An 18,596-nucleotide genomic window follows, 5' to 3' on the forward strand; every position below is an offset into this window, starting at 1 on the left:
TCTTTGCCTCAAAAGCCAACAAAAAAGTTCAAAAATTCTGCTCCCTGAACCCTGCAGACAGGCCGTTGGCAGTAGACGCCTTCAGTATAGAATGGACATCAGGACTCCTGTATGCCTTCCCACCGATATGTCTAATCCCAGCAGTTCTGAGGAAGATCAGGGAGGACAAGGCCAGAGTGATTGTAATCGCTCCCTTCTGGCCGAAAAGACCATGGTTTTACTGGCTGAGAGTGATGTCAGTGACGGACCCGTGGGTTCTCCCGGAAGACCAGGACCTTCTAACACAGGGTCCCTTCAACCACCCGCAGAATTCGGGGCTACATTTGACGGCCTGGCATTTGAACGGTCGTTGTTAGAGAAAGAAGGGTTCTCAGCTGGTTTAATATCCACCTTGCTTAGTAGCAGAAAACCAGTAACGACCAAGATCTATGGGAAAATATGGAAGAAATTCCTGTCCAGCTCAGGGCCAATACGGGAAGAGGAGGTCCCGATAGTGGCAATTCTGGAGTTCCTGCAAAAGGGCTTAGATCTGGGGTTAGCTGTTAGTACCCTCAAAGTACACATTTCAGCCTTAGCAGCCTTATTCAACTGTGACCTGGCAAGCAATAGGTCGTTGGTGAGGTTTATCCGAGCCTGTAGTAGAGCTGACTCTGTTCCATCCCCTACTCCTCCACCATGGGATCTAAATTTAGTGTTGACAGCTTTGACAGAAAGCCCCTTTGAGCCGTTAAATACAACATCAGATAAAGTACTGACATTAAAGACAGCTTTGTTAGTGGCACTTACATCGGCCCGTAGGGTTGGGGATTTACACGCGTTGTCAGCTGACCCCCCTTACACACAAATTATGGACAATAGGGGTGTATTAAAATTAGATCCGGCATATCTCCCCAAAGTGGTATCGAGATTCCATAGGGCTCAGGATATAACCCTACCCTCTTTCTGTCCCAATCCTAGTAACAAGAAAGAGGAGAGACTCCATTGCCTAGATGTCAGGAGATGTTTCCTACAGTATTTAGAGAGTACAAAATCCTGGAGGAAACAGAGGGCTTTATTTGTTTCGTTCCAGGGGTCAAGGAAGGGCCTTAACGCCTCAAAACAAACTATCGCTAAATGGGTGAGAGAGGCCATTATTCTAGCGTATAGTAGTGCAGGCAGGGTTGTTCCACAGGGTCTGAAAGCCCACTCCATGAGGGCCATGGCGACGTCGTGGGCGGAGAGAGCAGATGCTACCATCGACCAAATCTGTAAGGCGGCCACTTGGTCCTCTCTGTCTACATTTTTTAAACATTATAGGCTAGACCTATCTGCTACCTCTGATCTCGCATTTGGGAGAAGAGTGTTACAAGCAGTGATCCCTCCCTAAAGAGAATACAAATCTCTGTAACTCTCTCGTGGTGCCGTCATGTATCATGGAAAAACATGGGTATTACATACCTGGTAATATGTTTTTTCATGAGACATGACGGCACCCTTATATTCCCACCCTTTTGATCACGTCATTAGTTGGGTGCATTATTAGCATTATTTGTACTATACACTCCCTGGGGTATCGGTGAATAGAACCGTATAGGATGTATTATTTATGTGTACACTAACCGGCGGAGTTCCTCTCGTACTCTCGTACTAAGGTAAACAAAAGCACAAGTCTCTCTTCCTAATAGCTGGTTACAATCTGTCAGTGACAGAATGTATCAGTTCAGAATCTAGTTCCAGTGCCTGGAGTTAGTTCACAATGGAGGCGCATCAACACCTAAAGGCCCACAAGAGGCATTTTTTTTCCTCCTGAACATCCTAGAGACATTTCTTAGGGGTCACTCCACTCCGTGACTGGATAATGTCTCCGGGACACTCAGACTTGCCTAGATGAATATTGGCTTAACATTCATCGTAAATGAGTAATATTTCATGTTTTCCAGAACATGCCACAGCACCAGCACTAAACTTACTATGGTGAGGCTTTCCAAATCAGGGGCGAGTGGAAACGAAGGCCAGGCATGATCTGCTCAATGACCAGTGTAGAGGACACTACGCCATTGTGAATCAGACTGTGATTTTATTCACCTGGAGCAGACGAGTGAAGGTTAATCAGCCGACATCATGTAGCAGCGACTGCAGAATGACCATGACCGTTCTGACAGCCACATATCAGAGCAATGATGACGACAGTCGTTTGGGGGCTGCGATTGACTGAATACTGGTGATTATCACATAATGGAAAAGACGCAACTAAACATGAACAGGGCTGGAGAATCCTCAACAGGAAGCTACATGGCGAAACGGCGCTGTCGGGGTGTCCGAGGCAGTACACACAAGGTCTAAAGGTGACATGTAAGTAGCATGCTGTAAACACTGATAACCTGGCTTAGGCTTGTGTACGCTGGTATTTTTTGCACATAGCACTGCCACTTTATAACTAGGATCCTGACATAGAGCGGTTTCCATTTAGAGTTATTGGCATGTATACACATAGCCTTGTTTGCCTTATTTTGTATATAGCATTGCCACTTTACAAATAGGATCCTGATATTAAGCAGTTTCCATTTTTTGTTTGTAGGCATATAGACATTAGGTAAGCTGGGTGCTTTAACATTGCCAATAACATGATATGTGTACTTATGCCCTTGGTGTGATTTTTTGTACTGTCCTCGGATTTTTTGTGATATTCCCTTGTTAATTTTAACTTTTATATATGTAATAAAACAATAAATTTTATATCATACGTTTATTTTTTGGCTGTTGCCTCTAATTCTCCCATAATTGATGGGGGGTGTTGATTAGTGATTATAAGTGTAAAGATCATGACTAGACGAAGAAGCATCTTGCTCATTTACCGTATGATCGGCAATCCGTTTACGTTGCAGGAATATCAGGAAACGAGTATCCCTATGCAGAAAACTGAAAGCTGTGCAGTGTAAACGTCCCCAATTCTACACTATGGGAGATATTAGAGCAGGAGGCAGCAGGTCGGCCATTGATAACCTTATGTTCTTACCCTAACAGCCAGGACAAAGATACAGCGCCTGCAGAACCACGGCTCCAGAGTCCTGTCGTCTCCGCTCTCCACCGCTGGGATGTGACACTTTTGATGATATCCTGAAATATTAGAGGCTGGAGATGCAATGACCGTTTCCCACCCAGGTGTAACTGGCTGTCCGTGTGTCACTGGTCATGTTGAAAGGACAGGCCACAGGTCTCTTGACCCAAACTTGAAAAGGTTATACAAAAAAAGTCTTCATACCCAGTGAACTTATTCACCCTTTTTTCCCCATTACCCTCACAAACTAAAATGTATTTTATTGGGATTTTATGTGATATATCAAACACAAAGTAGCAAGTATTTGTGAAGTGTAAAGGAAATGATACATGGTATTTTATATACTTTAAAAATATAAATCTAAAAATTGTGATGTGCATTTGTATTCAGCCCCCAAGTCAATATTTTGTAGGACCACCTTTTGCTTCAATTACTGCTGCAAGTCTTGTTGTCTGTCTCTACCGCCTCTGCACATCTGGAGGTGACATTTGCCCGTTCTTCTTTGCACACTCACTCTCGCTCAGTGATATTGGATGGAGGGGTCTGTGAACAGCAATTTCCATGTCTTGCCAGATTCTCAATGGGATTTCGGTCTGGACGGTGACTGGGCCATTCACACACATGAATATACTTTGATCTAAACATCCATTGTAGTACTGACAAGATGTTTAAGGTCGTTGTCCTGCTGGAAGGCGAACCTACATCCCAGTCTCAGGTCTTTTGGAGCCTCTAACAGGTTTTCCTCCACAATTTCCTCGTATTTAGCTCCATCTATCTTCTCATCAACTCTATTAGCTTCCCTGTCCCTACTGAAGAAAAGTCTCCCCACAGCATGATGCTGCCACCACCATGTCTGACGGTGGGGATGGTGCTTCCAGGGTGATGTGTAGTATTAGTTTTCCGAGTAAAGAACTAGTCCGCAACTAGTAAGGTTCTGTGCCATACATAAAAAACAAGACTGTACACAACGGGGGAAAGAAGGTATATAGAGGGCACCAGTAACCCAAAATAAAACGCAAAGACAATTTCAAAAATGAAAAGTGACCAAATACCTTTATTAAATAATTTAAGTGTACAAAAAAGGACATCAAAATAAAAATTAGGGGGAATACTTTTGGCTGAAAAACTAATCAACATCAAAATATGTAAGGATATATGAACACTCTCTTAAATAAGCAAAAAAGAACCAGAGACAAATATACAGGGCTGCACTAGACATCACATTGGCAGGCATTAGAACGGGTAAGCTGGGCTCCTTATGATTAATCTGTCCTTTTATTTGTTTTTTGTGAGGTCTCATGCCTTATATAGAGACTTTTACAGTAGTCATCACCCATTACACGTGACCATTTTTGGTATCATCTCCATGGTTTGAGCATGCCCTCTCCGGACTCTTTTACTGAACCTTGCATGCACTAAGCACTTTAGAGTACCATAAATCATGGCTTATTTGACGATCTGATTGCTCAGTCCTTCCCTACCATGCAATACAAATAATGTTTTCATGTCCTTCACAATGACTCTGTGGGTTTTGCAGGATTTATAGTATCTGGAGTGTCCTGGTACTTATTCTGGTTTCCTAGAGCATAATATATATAAATATATATATATATATATATATATATATATATATATATATATATATATATATATATATATATATATATATATATATATATATATATATATATATATATATATATATAGTCATATGAAAAAGTTTGGGCACCCCTATTAATGTTAACCTTTTTTCTTTATAACAATTTGGGTTTTTGCAACAGCTATTTCAGTTTCATATATCTAATAACTGATGGACTCAGTAATATTTCTGGATTGAAATGAGGTTTATTGTACTAACAGAAAATGTGCAATCTGCATTCAAACAAAATTTGACAGGTGCATAAGTATGGGCACCCTTATCATTTTCTTGTTTTAAATACTCCTACCTACTTTTTACTGACTTACTAAAGCACTTTTTTGGGGTTTTCTAACCTCATTGAGCTTTGAACTTCATAGCCAGGTGTATGCAATCATGAGAAAAGCTACTTAAAGTGTCCACTTGCAAGTTGTTCTCCTGTTTGAATCTCCTCTGAAGAGTGGCATCATGGGCTCCTCAAAACAACTGTCAAATGATCTGAAAACAAAGATTATTCAACATAGATGTCCAGGGGAAGGCTACAAAAAGTTGTCTCAGAGATTTAACCTGTCAGTTTCCACTGTGAGGAACATAGTAAGGAAATGGAAGAACACAGCTACAGTTCTTGTTAAGCCCAGAAGTGGCAGGCCAAGAAAAACATCAGAAAGGCAGAGAAGAAGAATGGTGAGATCAGTCAAGGACAATCCTCAGACCACCTCCAGAGAGCTGCAGCATCAACTTGCTGCAGATGGTGTCACTGTGCATCGGTCAACTATACAACGCACTTTGCTCAAGGAGAAGCTGTATGGAAGAGTGATGCAAAAGAAGCCGTTTCTTCAAGCACACCACAAACAGAGTCGCCTGAGGTATGCAAAAGCACATTTGGACAAGCCAGTTACATTTTGGAAGAAGGTCCTGTGGACTGATGAAACCAAGATTGAGTTGTTTGGTCATACAAAAAGGCGTTATGCATGGAGGCCAAAAAACACAGCATTCCAAGAAAAACACTTGCTACCCACAGTAAAATTTGGTGGAGGTTCCATCATGCTTTGGGGCTGTGTGGCCAATGCCGGCACCGGGAATCTTGTTAAAGTTGAGGGTCGCATGGATTCAACTCAGTATCAGCAGATTCTTGACAATAATGTGCAAGAATCAGTGACGAAGTTGAAGTTACGCAGGGGATGGATCTTTCAGCAAGACAATGATCCAAAACACCGCTCCAAATCTACTCAAGCATTCATGCAGAGGAACAATTACACTGTTCTGGAATGGCCATCCCAGTCCCCAGACCTGAATATCATTGAACATCTGTGGGATCATTTGAAGAGGGCTGTCCATGATCAGCGACCATCAAACTTAACTGAACTGGAATTGTTTTGTAAACAGGAATGGTCAAAAATACCTTCATCCAGGATCCAGGAACTGATTAAAAGCTACAGGAAGTGAATAGAGGCTGTTATTTTTGCAAAAGGAGGATCTACTAAATATTAATGTCACTTTTATGTTGAGGTGCCCATACTTTTGCACCAGTCAAATTTTGTTTAAATGCAGATTGCACATTTTCTGTTAGTACAATAAACCTCATTTCAATCCAGAAATATTACTGAGTCCATCAGTTATTAGATATATGAAACTGAAATAGCTGTTGCAAAAACCCAAATTGTTATAAAGAAAAAAGGTTAACATTAATAGGGGTGCCCAAACTTTTTCATATGACGGTATATATACACATACACTCACCGGCCACTTTATTAGGTACACCTGTCCAACTTCTTGTTAACACTTAATTTCTAATCAGCCAATCACATGGCGGCAACTCAGTGCATTTAGGCATGTAGACATGGTCAAGACAATCTCCTGCAGTTCAAACCGAGCATCAGTATGGGGAAGAAAGGTGATTTGAGTGCCTTTGAACGTGGCATGGTTGTTGGTGCCAGAAGGGCTGGTCTGAGTATTTCAGAAACTGCTGATCTACTGGGATTTTCACGCACAACCATCTCTAGGGTTTACAGAGAATGGTCCGAAAAAGAAAAAAAATCCAGTGAGCGGCAGTTCTGTGGGCGGAAATGCCTTGTTGATGCCAGAGGTCAGAGGAGAATGGGCAGACTGGTTCGAGCTGATAGAAAGGCAACAGTGACTCAAATCGCCACCCGTTACAACCAAGGTAGGCCTAAGAGCATCTCTGAACGCACAGTGCGTCGAACTTTGAGGCAGATGGGCTACAGCAGCAGAAGACCACACCGGGTACCACTCCTTTCAGCTAAGAACAGGAAACGGAGGCTACAATTTGTACAAGCTCATCGAAATTGGACAGTAGAAGATTGGAAAAACGTTGCTTGGTCTGATGAGTCTCGATTTCTGCTGCGACATTCGGATGGTAGGGTCAGAATTTGGCGTAAACAACATGAAAGCATGGATCCATCCTGCCTTCTATGGAGCATCTTTGGGATGTGCAGCCGACAAATCTGCGGCAACTGTGTGATGCCATCATGTCAATATGGACCAAAATCTCTGAGGAATGCTTCCAGCACCTTGTTGAATCTATGCCACGAAGAATTGAGGCAGTTCTGAAGGCAAAAGGGGGTCCAACCCGTTACTAGCATGGTGTACCTAATAAAGTGGCCGGTGAGTGTGTGTGTGTGTGTGTGTGTGTGTGTGTGTGTGTGTGTGTGTGTGTGTGTGTGTGTGTGTGTGTGTGTGTGTATACATATATATACACACATATACATACATACACATATATACACACATACATATACACACACACACACACGCACACACACACCTCAGTGTAGTGCAGTGTGACAGACAGTCAGTGACCACAGGAAAGTTCAAAGCAAAACTCTCTTTAATGTCCAGTGTACTCACAAGCAGAAAACAAAAGGTCTACGGATCGCAGCTAGGAAACAAGACAGTCCTAATCCAAGTCCTGTTGCCGTGGGCGACCACCGCCGTGTACACTGAGGGGTGCAAGGCCTTTTGGGCGCTGCTTGGCTCCGCGTTACTTCACACAGTCTGAAGGTTTGCAGAGCCTCCTGCTCTGCAGTTTGCAAACCAAGACTACCACACCCAAACTCTTTACTGCACGGTTTTAAAATGAAACCTGTGGCCATGGGCCACTTGTAAGACCTGGCCGGGAGAGAGCAGACAGCCCCACTACCATCCTGTAGTCCGCTCCAAAAATAAAAGCCCATTGCGGGTTTTCTTAAATCTGCCTTGGGCAAATAGCTTACTTTTATTTTGCTCTGCAATGACAGATATGCCTGTTACTGCAATGCAGTCCAGAGGGCTCAATACGCTTCTGAGCGCATATCGTGGGGGACACATAGCAACCCTCGCATATAATACCTGTCGCTGCCTCACAATTGTTATATATACATATACACACACACATAATATATATATATATACATACATACATACACACACATATAGGCACATATACATACAGTACAGACCAAAAGTTTGGACACACCTCATTTAAAGATTTTTCTTTATTTTCATGACTATGAAAATTGTACATTCACACTGAAGACATCAAAACGATGAATTAACACATGTGGAATTATATGCTTAGCAAAAAAGTGTGAAACAACTGAAATTATGTCTTATATTCTAGGTTCTTCAAAGTAGCCACCTTTTGCTTTGATGACTGCTTTGCACACTCTTGGCATTCTCTTGATGAGCTTCTAGAGGTAGTCACCGGGAATGGTTTTCACTTCACAGGTCTGCCCTGTCAGGTTTAATAAGTGGGATTTCTTGCCTTATAAATGTTGTTGGGACCATCAGTTGTGTTGTGCAGAAGTCTGGTGGATACACAGCTGATAGTCCTACTGAATAGACTGTTAGAATTTGTATTATGGCAAGAAAAAAGCAGCTAAGTAAAGAAAAAGGAGTGGCCATCATTACTTTAAGAAATGAAGGTCAGTCAGTCCGAAAAATTGGGAAAACTTTGAAAGTGTCCCCAAGTACAGTGGCAAAAACCATCAAGCGCTCCAAAGAAACTGGCTCACATGAGGACCGCCCCAGGAAAGGAAGACCAAGAGTCACCTCTGCTTCTGAGGATAAGTTTATCCGATTCACAAGCCTCAGAAATCGCAGGTTAACAGCAGCTCAGATTAGAGACCAGGTCAATGCCACACAGAGTTCTAGCAGCAGACACATCTCTACAACAACTGTTAAGAGGAGACTTTGTGCAGCAGGCCTTCATGGTAAAATAGCTGCTAGGAAACCACTGCTAAGGACAGGAAACAAGCAGAAGAGACTTGTTTGGGCTAAAGAACACAAGGAATGAACATGGAAATCTGCGCTTTGGTCTGATGAGTCCAAATGTGAGAGCTTTGGTTCCAACCACCGTGTCTTTGTGCGACGTAGAAAAGGTGAACGGATGGACTCAACATGCCTGGTTCCCACCGTGAAGCATGGAGGAGGTGTGATGGTGTGGGGGTGCTTTGCTGGTGACACTGTTGGGGATTTATTAAAAATTGTAGGCATACTGAACCAGCATGGCTACCACAGCATCTTGCTATGGGATGCTATTCCATCCGGTTTGCGTTTAGTTGGACCATCATTTTTCAACAGGACGATGACCCCAAACACACCTCCAGGCTGTGTAAGGGCTATTTGACCAAGAAGAAGAGTGATGGGGTGCTACGCCAGATGACCTGGCCTTCACAGTCACCAGACCTGAACCCAATCGAGATGGTATGGGGTGAGCTGGACCGCAGAGTAAAGGCAAAAGGGCCAACAAGTGCTAAGCATCTCTGGGAACTCCTTCAAGAATGTTGGAAGACCATTCCCGGTGACTACCTCTTGAAGCTCATCAAGAGACTGCCAAGAATGTGCAAAGCAGTCATCAAAGCAAAAGGTGGCTACTTTGAAGAACCTAGAATATAAGACATTATTTCAGTCGTTTCACATTTTTGTTAAGTATATAATTCCACATTTGTCAATTCATAGTTTTGATGCCTTCAGTGTGAATTTACAATTTTCAGTCATGAAAATACAGATAAATCTTTAAATGAGAAGGTGTGTCCAAACTTTTGGTCTGTACTGTATATCTATATATATCATTGTTTAAGGGTTTTTCTGTCTGTCTGTCTCTGTCTGTCCTGGAAATCCCGCGTCTCTGATTGGTCAAGGCCGCCAGGCCTCGACCAATCAGCGACGGGCACAGCATGGCGACGATGATGTCATAAAGGTTGCCTCGACCAATCAGCGATGGGCACAGTCTGCCGCGAATTGGCCTCGACAAATCAGCGACGGGCACAGTATCGACGTGGATGTCATAGTGGTTGCCATGGCGACAATGATGTCATAAAGGTTGCCTCGACCAATCAGCGACGGGCACAGTCTGCCGCAAATTCTGGAATCTCATCATTGTCCATATACTACAGGGACATGCATATTCTAGAATACCCGATGCGATAGAATCGGGCCACAATCTAGTGTATAAGTATATATATATATATATATATATATATATATATATATATATATATATATATATATATATATATATACACACACACACTCACCGGCCACTTTATTAGGTACACCTGTCCAACTTCTTGTTAACACTTGATTTCTAATCAGCCAATCACATGGCGGCAACTCAGTGCATTTAGGCATGTAGACATGGTCAAGACAATCTCCTGCAGTTCAAACCGAGCATCAGTATGGGGAAGAAAGGTGATTTGAGTGCCTTTGAACGTGGCATGGTTGTTGGTGCCAGAAGGGCTGGTCTGAGTATTTCAGAAACTGCTGATCTACTGGGATTTTCACGCACAACCATCTCTAGGGTTTACAGAGAATGGTCCGAAAAAGAAAAAAAATCCAGTGAGCGGCAGTTCTGTGGGCGGAAATGCCTTGTTGATGCCAGAGGTCAGAGGAGAATGGGCAGACTGGTTCGAGCTGATAGAAAGGCAACAGTGACTCAAATCGCCACCCGTTACAACCAAGGTAGGCCTAAGAGCATCTCTGAACGCACAGTGCGTCGAACTTTGAGGCAGATGGGCTACAGCAGCAGAAGACCACACCGGGTACCACTCCTTTCAGCTAAGAACAGGAAACTGAGGCTACAATTTGTACAAGCTCATCGAAATTGGACAGTAGAAGATTGGAAAAACGTTGCTTGGTCTGATGAGTCTCGATTTCTGCTGCGACATTCGGATGGTAGGGTCAGAATTTGGCGTAAACAACATGAAAGCATGGATCCATCCTGCCTTGTATGGAGCATCTTTGGGATGTGCAGCCGACAAATCTGCGGCAACTGTGTGATGCCATCATGTCAATATGGACCAAAATCTCTGAGGAATGCTTCCAGCACCTTGTTGAATCTATACCACGAAGAATTGAGGCAGTTCTGAAGGCAAAAGGGGGTCCAACCCGTTACTAGCATGGTGTACCTAATAAAGTGGCCGGTGAGAGTGTGTGTGTATATATATATATATATATATATATATATATATATATATATATATATATATATATATATATATATATATATATATATATATATATATATATATATATATATATATATATACACACATACACACACATACATATACACACACATACATATACACACACACACACACACATACATACACACACACACACACATATGCAGTATATACACATACATATATGCTGTACATACACATACACACACACACACACAGGGCACGGAAAGTATTCATACCCCACTAGATTTTCAAAGTTTGTTTCATTGCAGTCATTTGGTAAATTCAAAAAAGTTCATTTTTTATACATTAATGTACACTCTGCACCCCATCTAGACTGAAAAAAATAAAAAATTTAATACCGCATGGTCATAAATATTCAGACCCTTTGCTCAGACACTCATATTTAAATCACATGCTGTCCATTTCCTTGAGATGGTTCTACTCATTCATTGGAGTCCAGTTGTGTTTAATTAAACTGATTGCCTTTCTAAATCAAGTGCTCACATCTGTCTATATAAGACCTCACAGCGCATGTCAGACCAAATGAGAATCAGGAGGTCAAAGGAACTGGCCAAGGAGCTCAGAGACAGAATTGTGGCAAGGCACAGATCTGGCCAAGGTTACAACAGAATTTCTGCAGTACTCAAGGTTCCCAAGAGCACAGTTGCCTCCATAATCCTTAAATGGAAGAAGTTTGGGACCACCAGAAGTCTTTCTAGACCTGGCCGTCCAGCCAAACTGAGCAATCGTGGGAGAAGATCACCTGAACCAAATCTTATTTAATGAGGAAAAGTATAAAAAACACTGCTGTGGTCTTCACAATCCTCTTCCAATAGGAAAAGTTGGATGGCCAAACAAGTGCTAGGAATAGCCCAAAATTAATTTGAATGAAAAAAATAACTTTTAACCATGTCAAAGGAGTTGTAAAGAAAAGTCTTGAGTGAGGAAAAGAAGGGCTCAATTCTGGCTTTACTAGCAGAGGGATACAGTGAGCATCATGTGGTCTCCACCCTTAAAATTTCGAAGACGGCAAGAACAGATCACAACAGGCTCCTAGAGGCAGGCCTCAAGTCATGTAAAGCTAGAAAAAAGCCTTTCATCAATGAGAAGCAAAGGAGAGCCAGGCTGTAGTTTGCCAAAGGATTGGACCATAGAGGACTGGAGTAAGGTAATCTTCTCTGAGGAGTCTAATTTTCAGCTTTGCCAAACACCTGGTCGTCTAATGGTTAGACGGAGACCTGGAGAGGCGTACACGCCACAGTGTCTTGAACCCACTGTGAAATTTGGTGGAGGATCAGTGATGATCTGGGGATGCTTCAGGAAGGCTGAAATTGGGCAGTTAATCTTTGCGAAGGATGTATGATATGAATCAAGCCGCATACAAGGTTATCTTGGAAAAACAGTTGATTCCTTCTGGTCAGGCAATGTCCCCAACTCTGAGGACTGTTTTTTTTCCAGCAGGATAATGTCCCATGCCACACAGCTAGGTCAATCAAGGTGTGGATGAAGAACCATCACATCAAGACCCTGTCATGGCCAGCCCAATCCCCAGACCTGAACCCCATTGAAAACCTCTGGAATGTAATCAAGAGGAAGATGGATAGTCACAAGCCACCAAACAAAGAAGAACTGCTTAAAATTTTGTGCCAGGAGTGGCATAAGGTCACCCAAAAGCAGTGTGAAAGACTGGTGGAAAGCATGCCAAGACGCATGAATGCTGTGATTAAAAATCATGGTTATTCCACCAAATATTGATTTCTGAACTCTTCCTGTACTGTTGTTGCCTAATGACTTTTGCATCAGGGGACTCATGTGCTTGATGCCTAGGCTTATATGCATTGCTTTTGTCCCAGCGATGCTGTTGCTCTTCTAGAGTCTCATTTGCCCTTTGTTGTCTTTGACGTTGTGCTTTTGCTGTTACTTTTTATGAGGAGCCATGTTGGGTTTGATATTTGCTTTTTTTTTTTTTGTTTTCCCACATATAAGTTAATTTTAAAAATTGTCTGAGTCTGACCATGTAGAGAACATACCACAGCTCCTGTGCAGGGGAGGAAGCAAAAGAAAATACTAACATTACAGCAGGAGATCGCAGAGGATACATTTTGTGAAGTAAAATATTTTTAAAAAACAGTCAGCGAAATATTTTACCTCACAAAATGAATCCACTGTGATCCCCTGCTGTAATGTCAGTATTGTCCTTTGCTTCCTCCCCTGCCCAGGAGATGTGGTATGCTCTGTACACGGTCAGACACAGACAGTTTTTAAAATGAACTTTTGTTCGTGGGAAAACCCCTTTAATGTGACCGGCCTCCTCTGCCTGTAGACACGTCGCGCATCTGCCACCGAGATCAGCCAAGTGATTTAACTGCACCTGCGCAGAATTAATATTAATTGTATCACTTAATATTGAGCAGATTTAAGTGTTCTGACATCCTCCTATATATGGTATGAGCCCCACACTGGCTCCCTGTATACACTGCATGTCGCCCCCATAGCCTCCCCATATGCAGCATGTCGCCATCACATGCAGCACATGTCGCCTCCACATGCAGCACCATGTGCAGGTCACCCCCATGTGCAAAATCATGTCACCCTCCGCATTTGCAGCACCATGTCACCCCCATGTGCACCCTCATGGGCAGCGGCATGTGCAGCCTGACATCCCTATAGCCTCCCCATGCCCACCCAAACATCCCATACACATAAAAAAAAATAATAATAATAATAATGAACACCACACTCACCTCTGTCCCATTCCCCGTCACTCTGCTTCTCTCTCTACCTCCAAGGCGCTGACTATCAGCAGTACACAGCTGACGCGATAAAATGACGTCATCGCCTCAGCTGTTGCACACGTTGATTGGTGGAGGAAGTGGCGGGAGGCCCCTCCTCCTCCAAAGAAGTCAGTGCTCAGCGAAGATGGAGACAGCGAGCCGGCGGGCATCATGCGGCCTGTGGACCTCTGGTTTCCAGCCCCACGGCTGTCTCAGTCTGTGGGCTGGACTGAGACAGTCAGAAGGCTGGATGTGACCCGCAAGCCGCACTTTGCCCAGGTGTGATATACAGTCATTACAATCAGAGTGATCTATTTCAAGTGTTTGTTTCTGTTAATGTTGATTATGGCTTACAGCCAATAAAAACCCAAAAGTCATTATCTCAGTAAATTAGAATACTTCATAACACCAGCTTGAAAAATGATTTTAAAATCCGAAATGTGGTCCAACTGAAATGTCTGTTCAGTAAATGCACTCAGCACTTGGTCGGGGCTCCTTTTGCATCAATGCGGCATGGCATGGAGGCGATCAGCCTGTGGCACTGCTGAGGTGTTATGGAAGCCCAGGTTGCTTTGATAGCAGCCTTCAGCTCATCTGCATTGTTGGGTCTGGTGTCTCATCTTCATCTTGACAATACTTCATAGATTCTCTATGGAGTTAAGATCAGGCGAGTTTGCTGGTCAATCAAACAGTGATACTGTTGCTTTTAAGCGAGGTATTGGTACTTTTGGCAGTGTGGACAGGAGCCAAGTCCTGCTGGAGAATGAACCTTGGACCACTGAGCAACAGTCCAGTTCTTTTTCTCCTTGGCCCAGGTAAGACGCTTCTGGCGTTGTCTATTGGTCATGAGTGGCTTGACACAAGGAATGCGACATTTGTAGTCCATGTCCTGGATACGTCTGTGTGTGGTGGCTCTTGAAGCAATTACTCCAGCAGCAGTCCACTCCTTGGGAATCTCCCCCAAGTTTTGAATGGCCTTTTATTAACAATCCTTTCAAGGCTGCGGGTATCCCGCTTGATTGTGCACCTTTTTCTACCACACTTTTTCCTTACATTTAACTTTCCATTAATATGCTTGGATACAGCACTCTGAACAGCCAGCTTCTTTAGCAATGACCTTTTGTGGCTTTCCCTCCTTGTGGAATATGTCAATGACTGCCTTCTAAACATCTGTCAAGTCAGCAGTCTTCCCCATGATTGTGGAGCTTACTGAAACAGACTAAGGGACGTTTTTAAATGCTTAGTAAGCCTTTGCAGGTGTTATTTGTTAATTATTCTAATTTACTGATATAATGACTTTTGGGTTTTCATTGGCTGTAAGCCATAATCATCAACATTAACAGAAATAAACACTTGAAATAGATCACTCTGTTTGTAATGACTATCTAATATGAGTTTCACTTTTTGTACTGAAGAACTGAAATAAATTAACTTTTAACTAATTTTAACATTGAGAGATAGAATATCAAAAATAAAATCCAGAAAATCACATTGTATAAATTACTGTATATACATTTATATGCATTCTGAAGTGAGAAATAAGTATTTGATCTTTCTGGCAAACATATACTTAGTGTCAAAAACCCTTGTTGGCAAGAACAGCAGTCAGATGTTTTTTGTAGTTGATGATGAGGTTTGCTTACATGTCAGGAGGAATTTTGGTCCACTCCTCTTTGCAGATCATCTCTAAATCATTAAGATTTTGAGGCTGTCGCTTGGCAACTCAGAGCTTCAACTCTCTCTGTAAGTTTTCTATGGGATTAAGGTCTGGAGACTGGCTAGGCCACTCCATGACCTTAATGTGATTCTTTTTGAGCCACTCCTTTGTTGGCTTAGCTGTATGTTTTGGGTCAGTGTCATGCTGGAAGACCCAGCCACGACCGATTTTTAGGCTATGTGCACACATCAGGATTTCTTGCAGAAATGTCCTGAACAAAACCGGACATTTTCTGCAAGAAATCCGCATGCGGATTTTTCACGGGTTTTTTTGCAACATGTTTCGCATTTTTTTCCCGGAGGTCCTGGGATGCAATAATATAGTGGGAAATCCGCAAAATTAATGAACATGCTGCGTTTTTTTCGTGGAAAAAAAGCAACATATGCACAAATATTGAGGAATGCATTCTAAATGATGGGATGCATATGTATGCGTATTTTAAGCGTTTTTATAGCGGAAAAAATGCGAAAAATCCGGAACATGCGCACACAGCCTTACTGTCCTGGCAGAGGGAAGGAGGTTGACACTCAGGATTTTACGGTCCATGGCTCCATCCATTTTCCCACGGATGCGGTGAAGTAGTCCTGTGCCCTTAGCAGACATTAGTACATTAGTACACAATGTTTCCACCTCAATGCTTGACAGTGGGTTGTTCTTTGGGTCATAGGCAGCATTTCTCTTCCTCCAAATGTGGCAAGTTGAGTTAATGCCAAAGACCTCAATTTTTGTCTCATCTGACCACAGCACCTTCTCCCAATCACTCACAGAATCATCCAGGTGTTCATTGGCAACCTTCAGACGGGCCTGTACATGTGCCTTCTTGAGCAGGGGAACCTTGTGGGCACTGCAGGATTCTAAACATTTATGGCGTAATGTGTTACCAATGGTTTTCTTGGTGACTGTGGTCCCAGTTGCCTTGAGACCATTAACAAGCTCCCCCCGTGTAGTTTTAGGCTGATCTCTCACCTTCTTCATGATTAAAGGGAACCTGTCACACCCGAAATCGACAATGAGCTAAGCCCACCAGCATCAGGGGCTTATCTACAGCATTCTGTAATGCTGTACATAAGCCCCCCCCCCTCCCCCCATGTATCCTGAAAGATAAGAAAAAGAGGTTAGATTATACTCACCCAGGGGCTGTCCCTGCGTCGCGAACCGGGGCATCCCATCTTCTTACGATGGCGTCCTCTTGTCTTCACGCTGTGGCTCCGGAGCAGGCGTACTTTGTCTGCCCTGTTGAGGGCAAAGTACTGCAGTGTGCAGGCGCCGGGCCTCTCTGACCTTTCCCGGCACCTGCGCACTGCAGTACTTTGCTCTGCCCTCAGCAGGGCAGACAAAGTAAACCTGCGCCGGAGCCGCGGCGTGAAGACAAGAAGAGGACATCATCGTAAGAAGATGGGAGGCCCCGGACCGCGACGCCCATCTGACCGGACCGCAGCGGGAACGCCCCTGGGTGAGTATAATATAACCTCTTTTTCTTGTCTTTCAGGATACATCGGGGGCTTATCTACAGGATTACAGAATGCTGTAGATAAGCCCCTGATGCTGGTGGGCGTAGCTCATTGTCGATTTTGGGGGTGACAGGTTCCCTTTAAGGATACACCACGAGGTGAGATTTTGCATGGTGCCCCAGACAGATGTCGAATGACAGTCATTTTGTATTTCTCCATTTTCTTACTATTGCGCCAACAGTTGTCTCCTTCTCACCCAGCGTCTTACATATGGTTTGTAGCTCATTCCTGCTTTGTGCAGGTCTACGATCTTGTCCCTGACATCCTTATAAAGCTCTTTGGTCTTGCCGATGTTGTAGAGGTTAGAGTCTGACTGATTAATTGAGTCTGTGGAAAGGAGTCTTTTATAAAGGCGACTATGTAAGACCGCTGTCTTTAATGCAGGTAACGAGTTGATTAGGATGGTGGGCACAGCCCCATGCGGGAAGTGAGCGGATCTATGCATTCCTATGTGTGCGGAATCCCCACGATTCCGCAAATTAATGAACATGCTGCATTTTTTTCCGGAATGCGTTTCCGCTCAGGAAAAAAACGCAGCATGTGCATACAAAATGCGGATTGCATTCTTTTAAATAGGATGCTTAAGGTGAGTGTTTTTTTCACGGTTTTATCGCATTTTTATAGCGAAAAAACATGAAAAATCCAGAACGTGTGCATACAGCCTTAGGGATACTGGTGCAATCTATACACTCTTTTTTCCCTTCCCCTACAGTGTTATTTGTCTGCCATAGTGTTTTGCATTTAGTCCAAAAAGTTCTCCTTTGGTCTCATCTGACCAAAGCACCTTCTTCCACATGATTGTTGTGTCCCCTACATGGCTTGTTGCAAACTGCAAACAGGACTTCTTATGGCTTACTTTTAAGGCTAAGTGCACACGTTGCGGATTTACTGCGGATCCGCAGCATTTTTTTCCACGCAGAAACGCTGCAGATCCGCAAAATGATTTACAGTACAATGTAAATCAGTAGCAAAAAAAAAAATGCTGTGCTAATGGTGCGGAAAATTCCGCATGGAAAACGCAGCGGATTTAAAGAAGGAGCATGTTACTTCTTTTGTGCGGATCTGCAGCGTTTCTGCACCCTTCCATTATAGAAATCCGCAGAGGTAAAAAAAACACATGAAATCCGCACAAAATTCGCAACAAAAACGCACAAAATCTGCATAAAAAACGCATCAAATCTGCACCTGCGTTTTCTGCCAGGAGAGGCAGATAATTCTGCACCCAAATCTGCAACGTGTGCACATAGCCTGAGAATGGCTCCTTCTTGCTGCTCTTCCATAAAAGGCCAGATTTGTGGAGTACATGACAAATAGTCTCATGTGGACAGATCCTCCCACTTGAGCTGTGTATCTCTGAAGCTATTCCAGAGTGACCATGGACCCCTTGGCTGCTTCTCTAATTAGTGCTCTCCTTGTTTCGGATGTCAGTTTAGGTGGACGGCCATGTCTTG

At 43.2% G+C, this 18,596-nt stretch overlaps 1 protein-coding gene across 4 annotated transcripts in view; it reads right to left on the bottom strand.

Moving 5' to 3' along the window:
- Positions 1 to 18,596, bottom strand: part of PHF19 (PHD finger protein 19) — a 68,818-nt gene that overhangs the window by 38,560 nt on the left and 11,662 nt on the right. For 3 of the 4 annotated variants that reach the window (XM_077284835.1, XM_077284836.1, XM_077284837.1), the window contains exon 5: positions 2,996 to 3,096. The exons of the other annotated variant lie outside the window; for it this stretch is intronic. In XM_077284835.1, coding sequence (XP_077140950.1) covers positions 2,996 to 3,096 — 101 coding nt within the window. The remainder of the gene's footprint in view (positions 1 to 2,995; positions 3,097 to 18,596) is intronic. 4 annotated transcript variants of the gene reach the window in all.

The sequence above is a fragment of the Ranitomeya variabilis genome, chromosome 2 (genome assembly GCF_051348905.1).
Source record: "Ranitomeya variabilis isolate aRanVar5 chromosome 2, aRanVar5.hap1, whole genome shotgun sequence".
Taxonomy (NCBI): Eukaryota; Metazoa; Chordata; class Amphibia; order Anura; family Dendrobatidae; genus Ranitomeya; species Ranitomeya variabilis.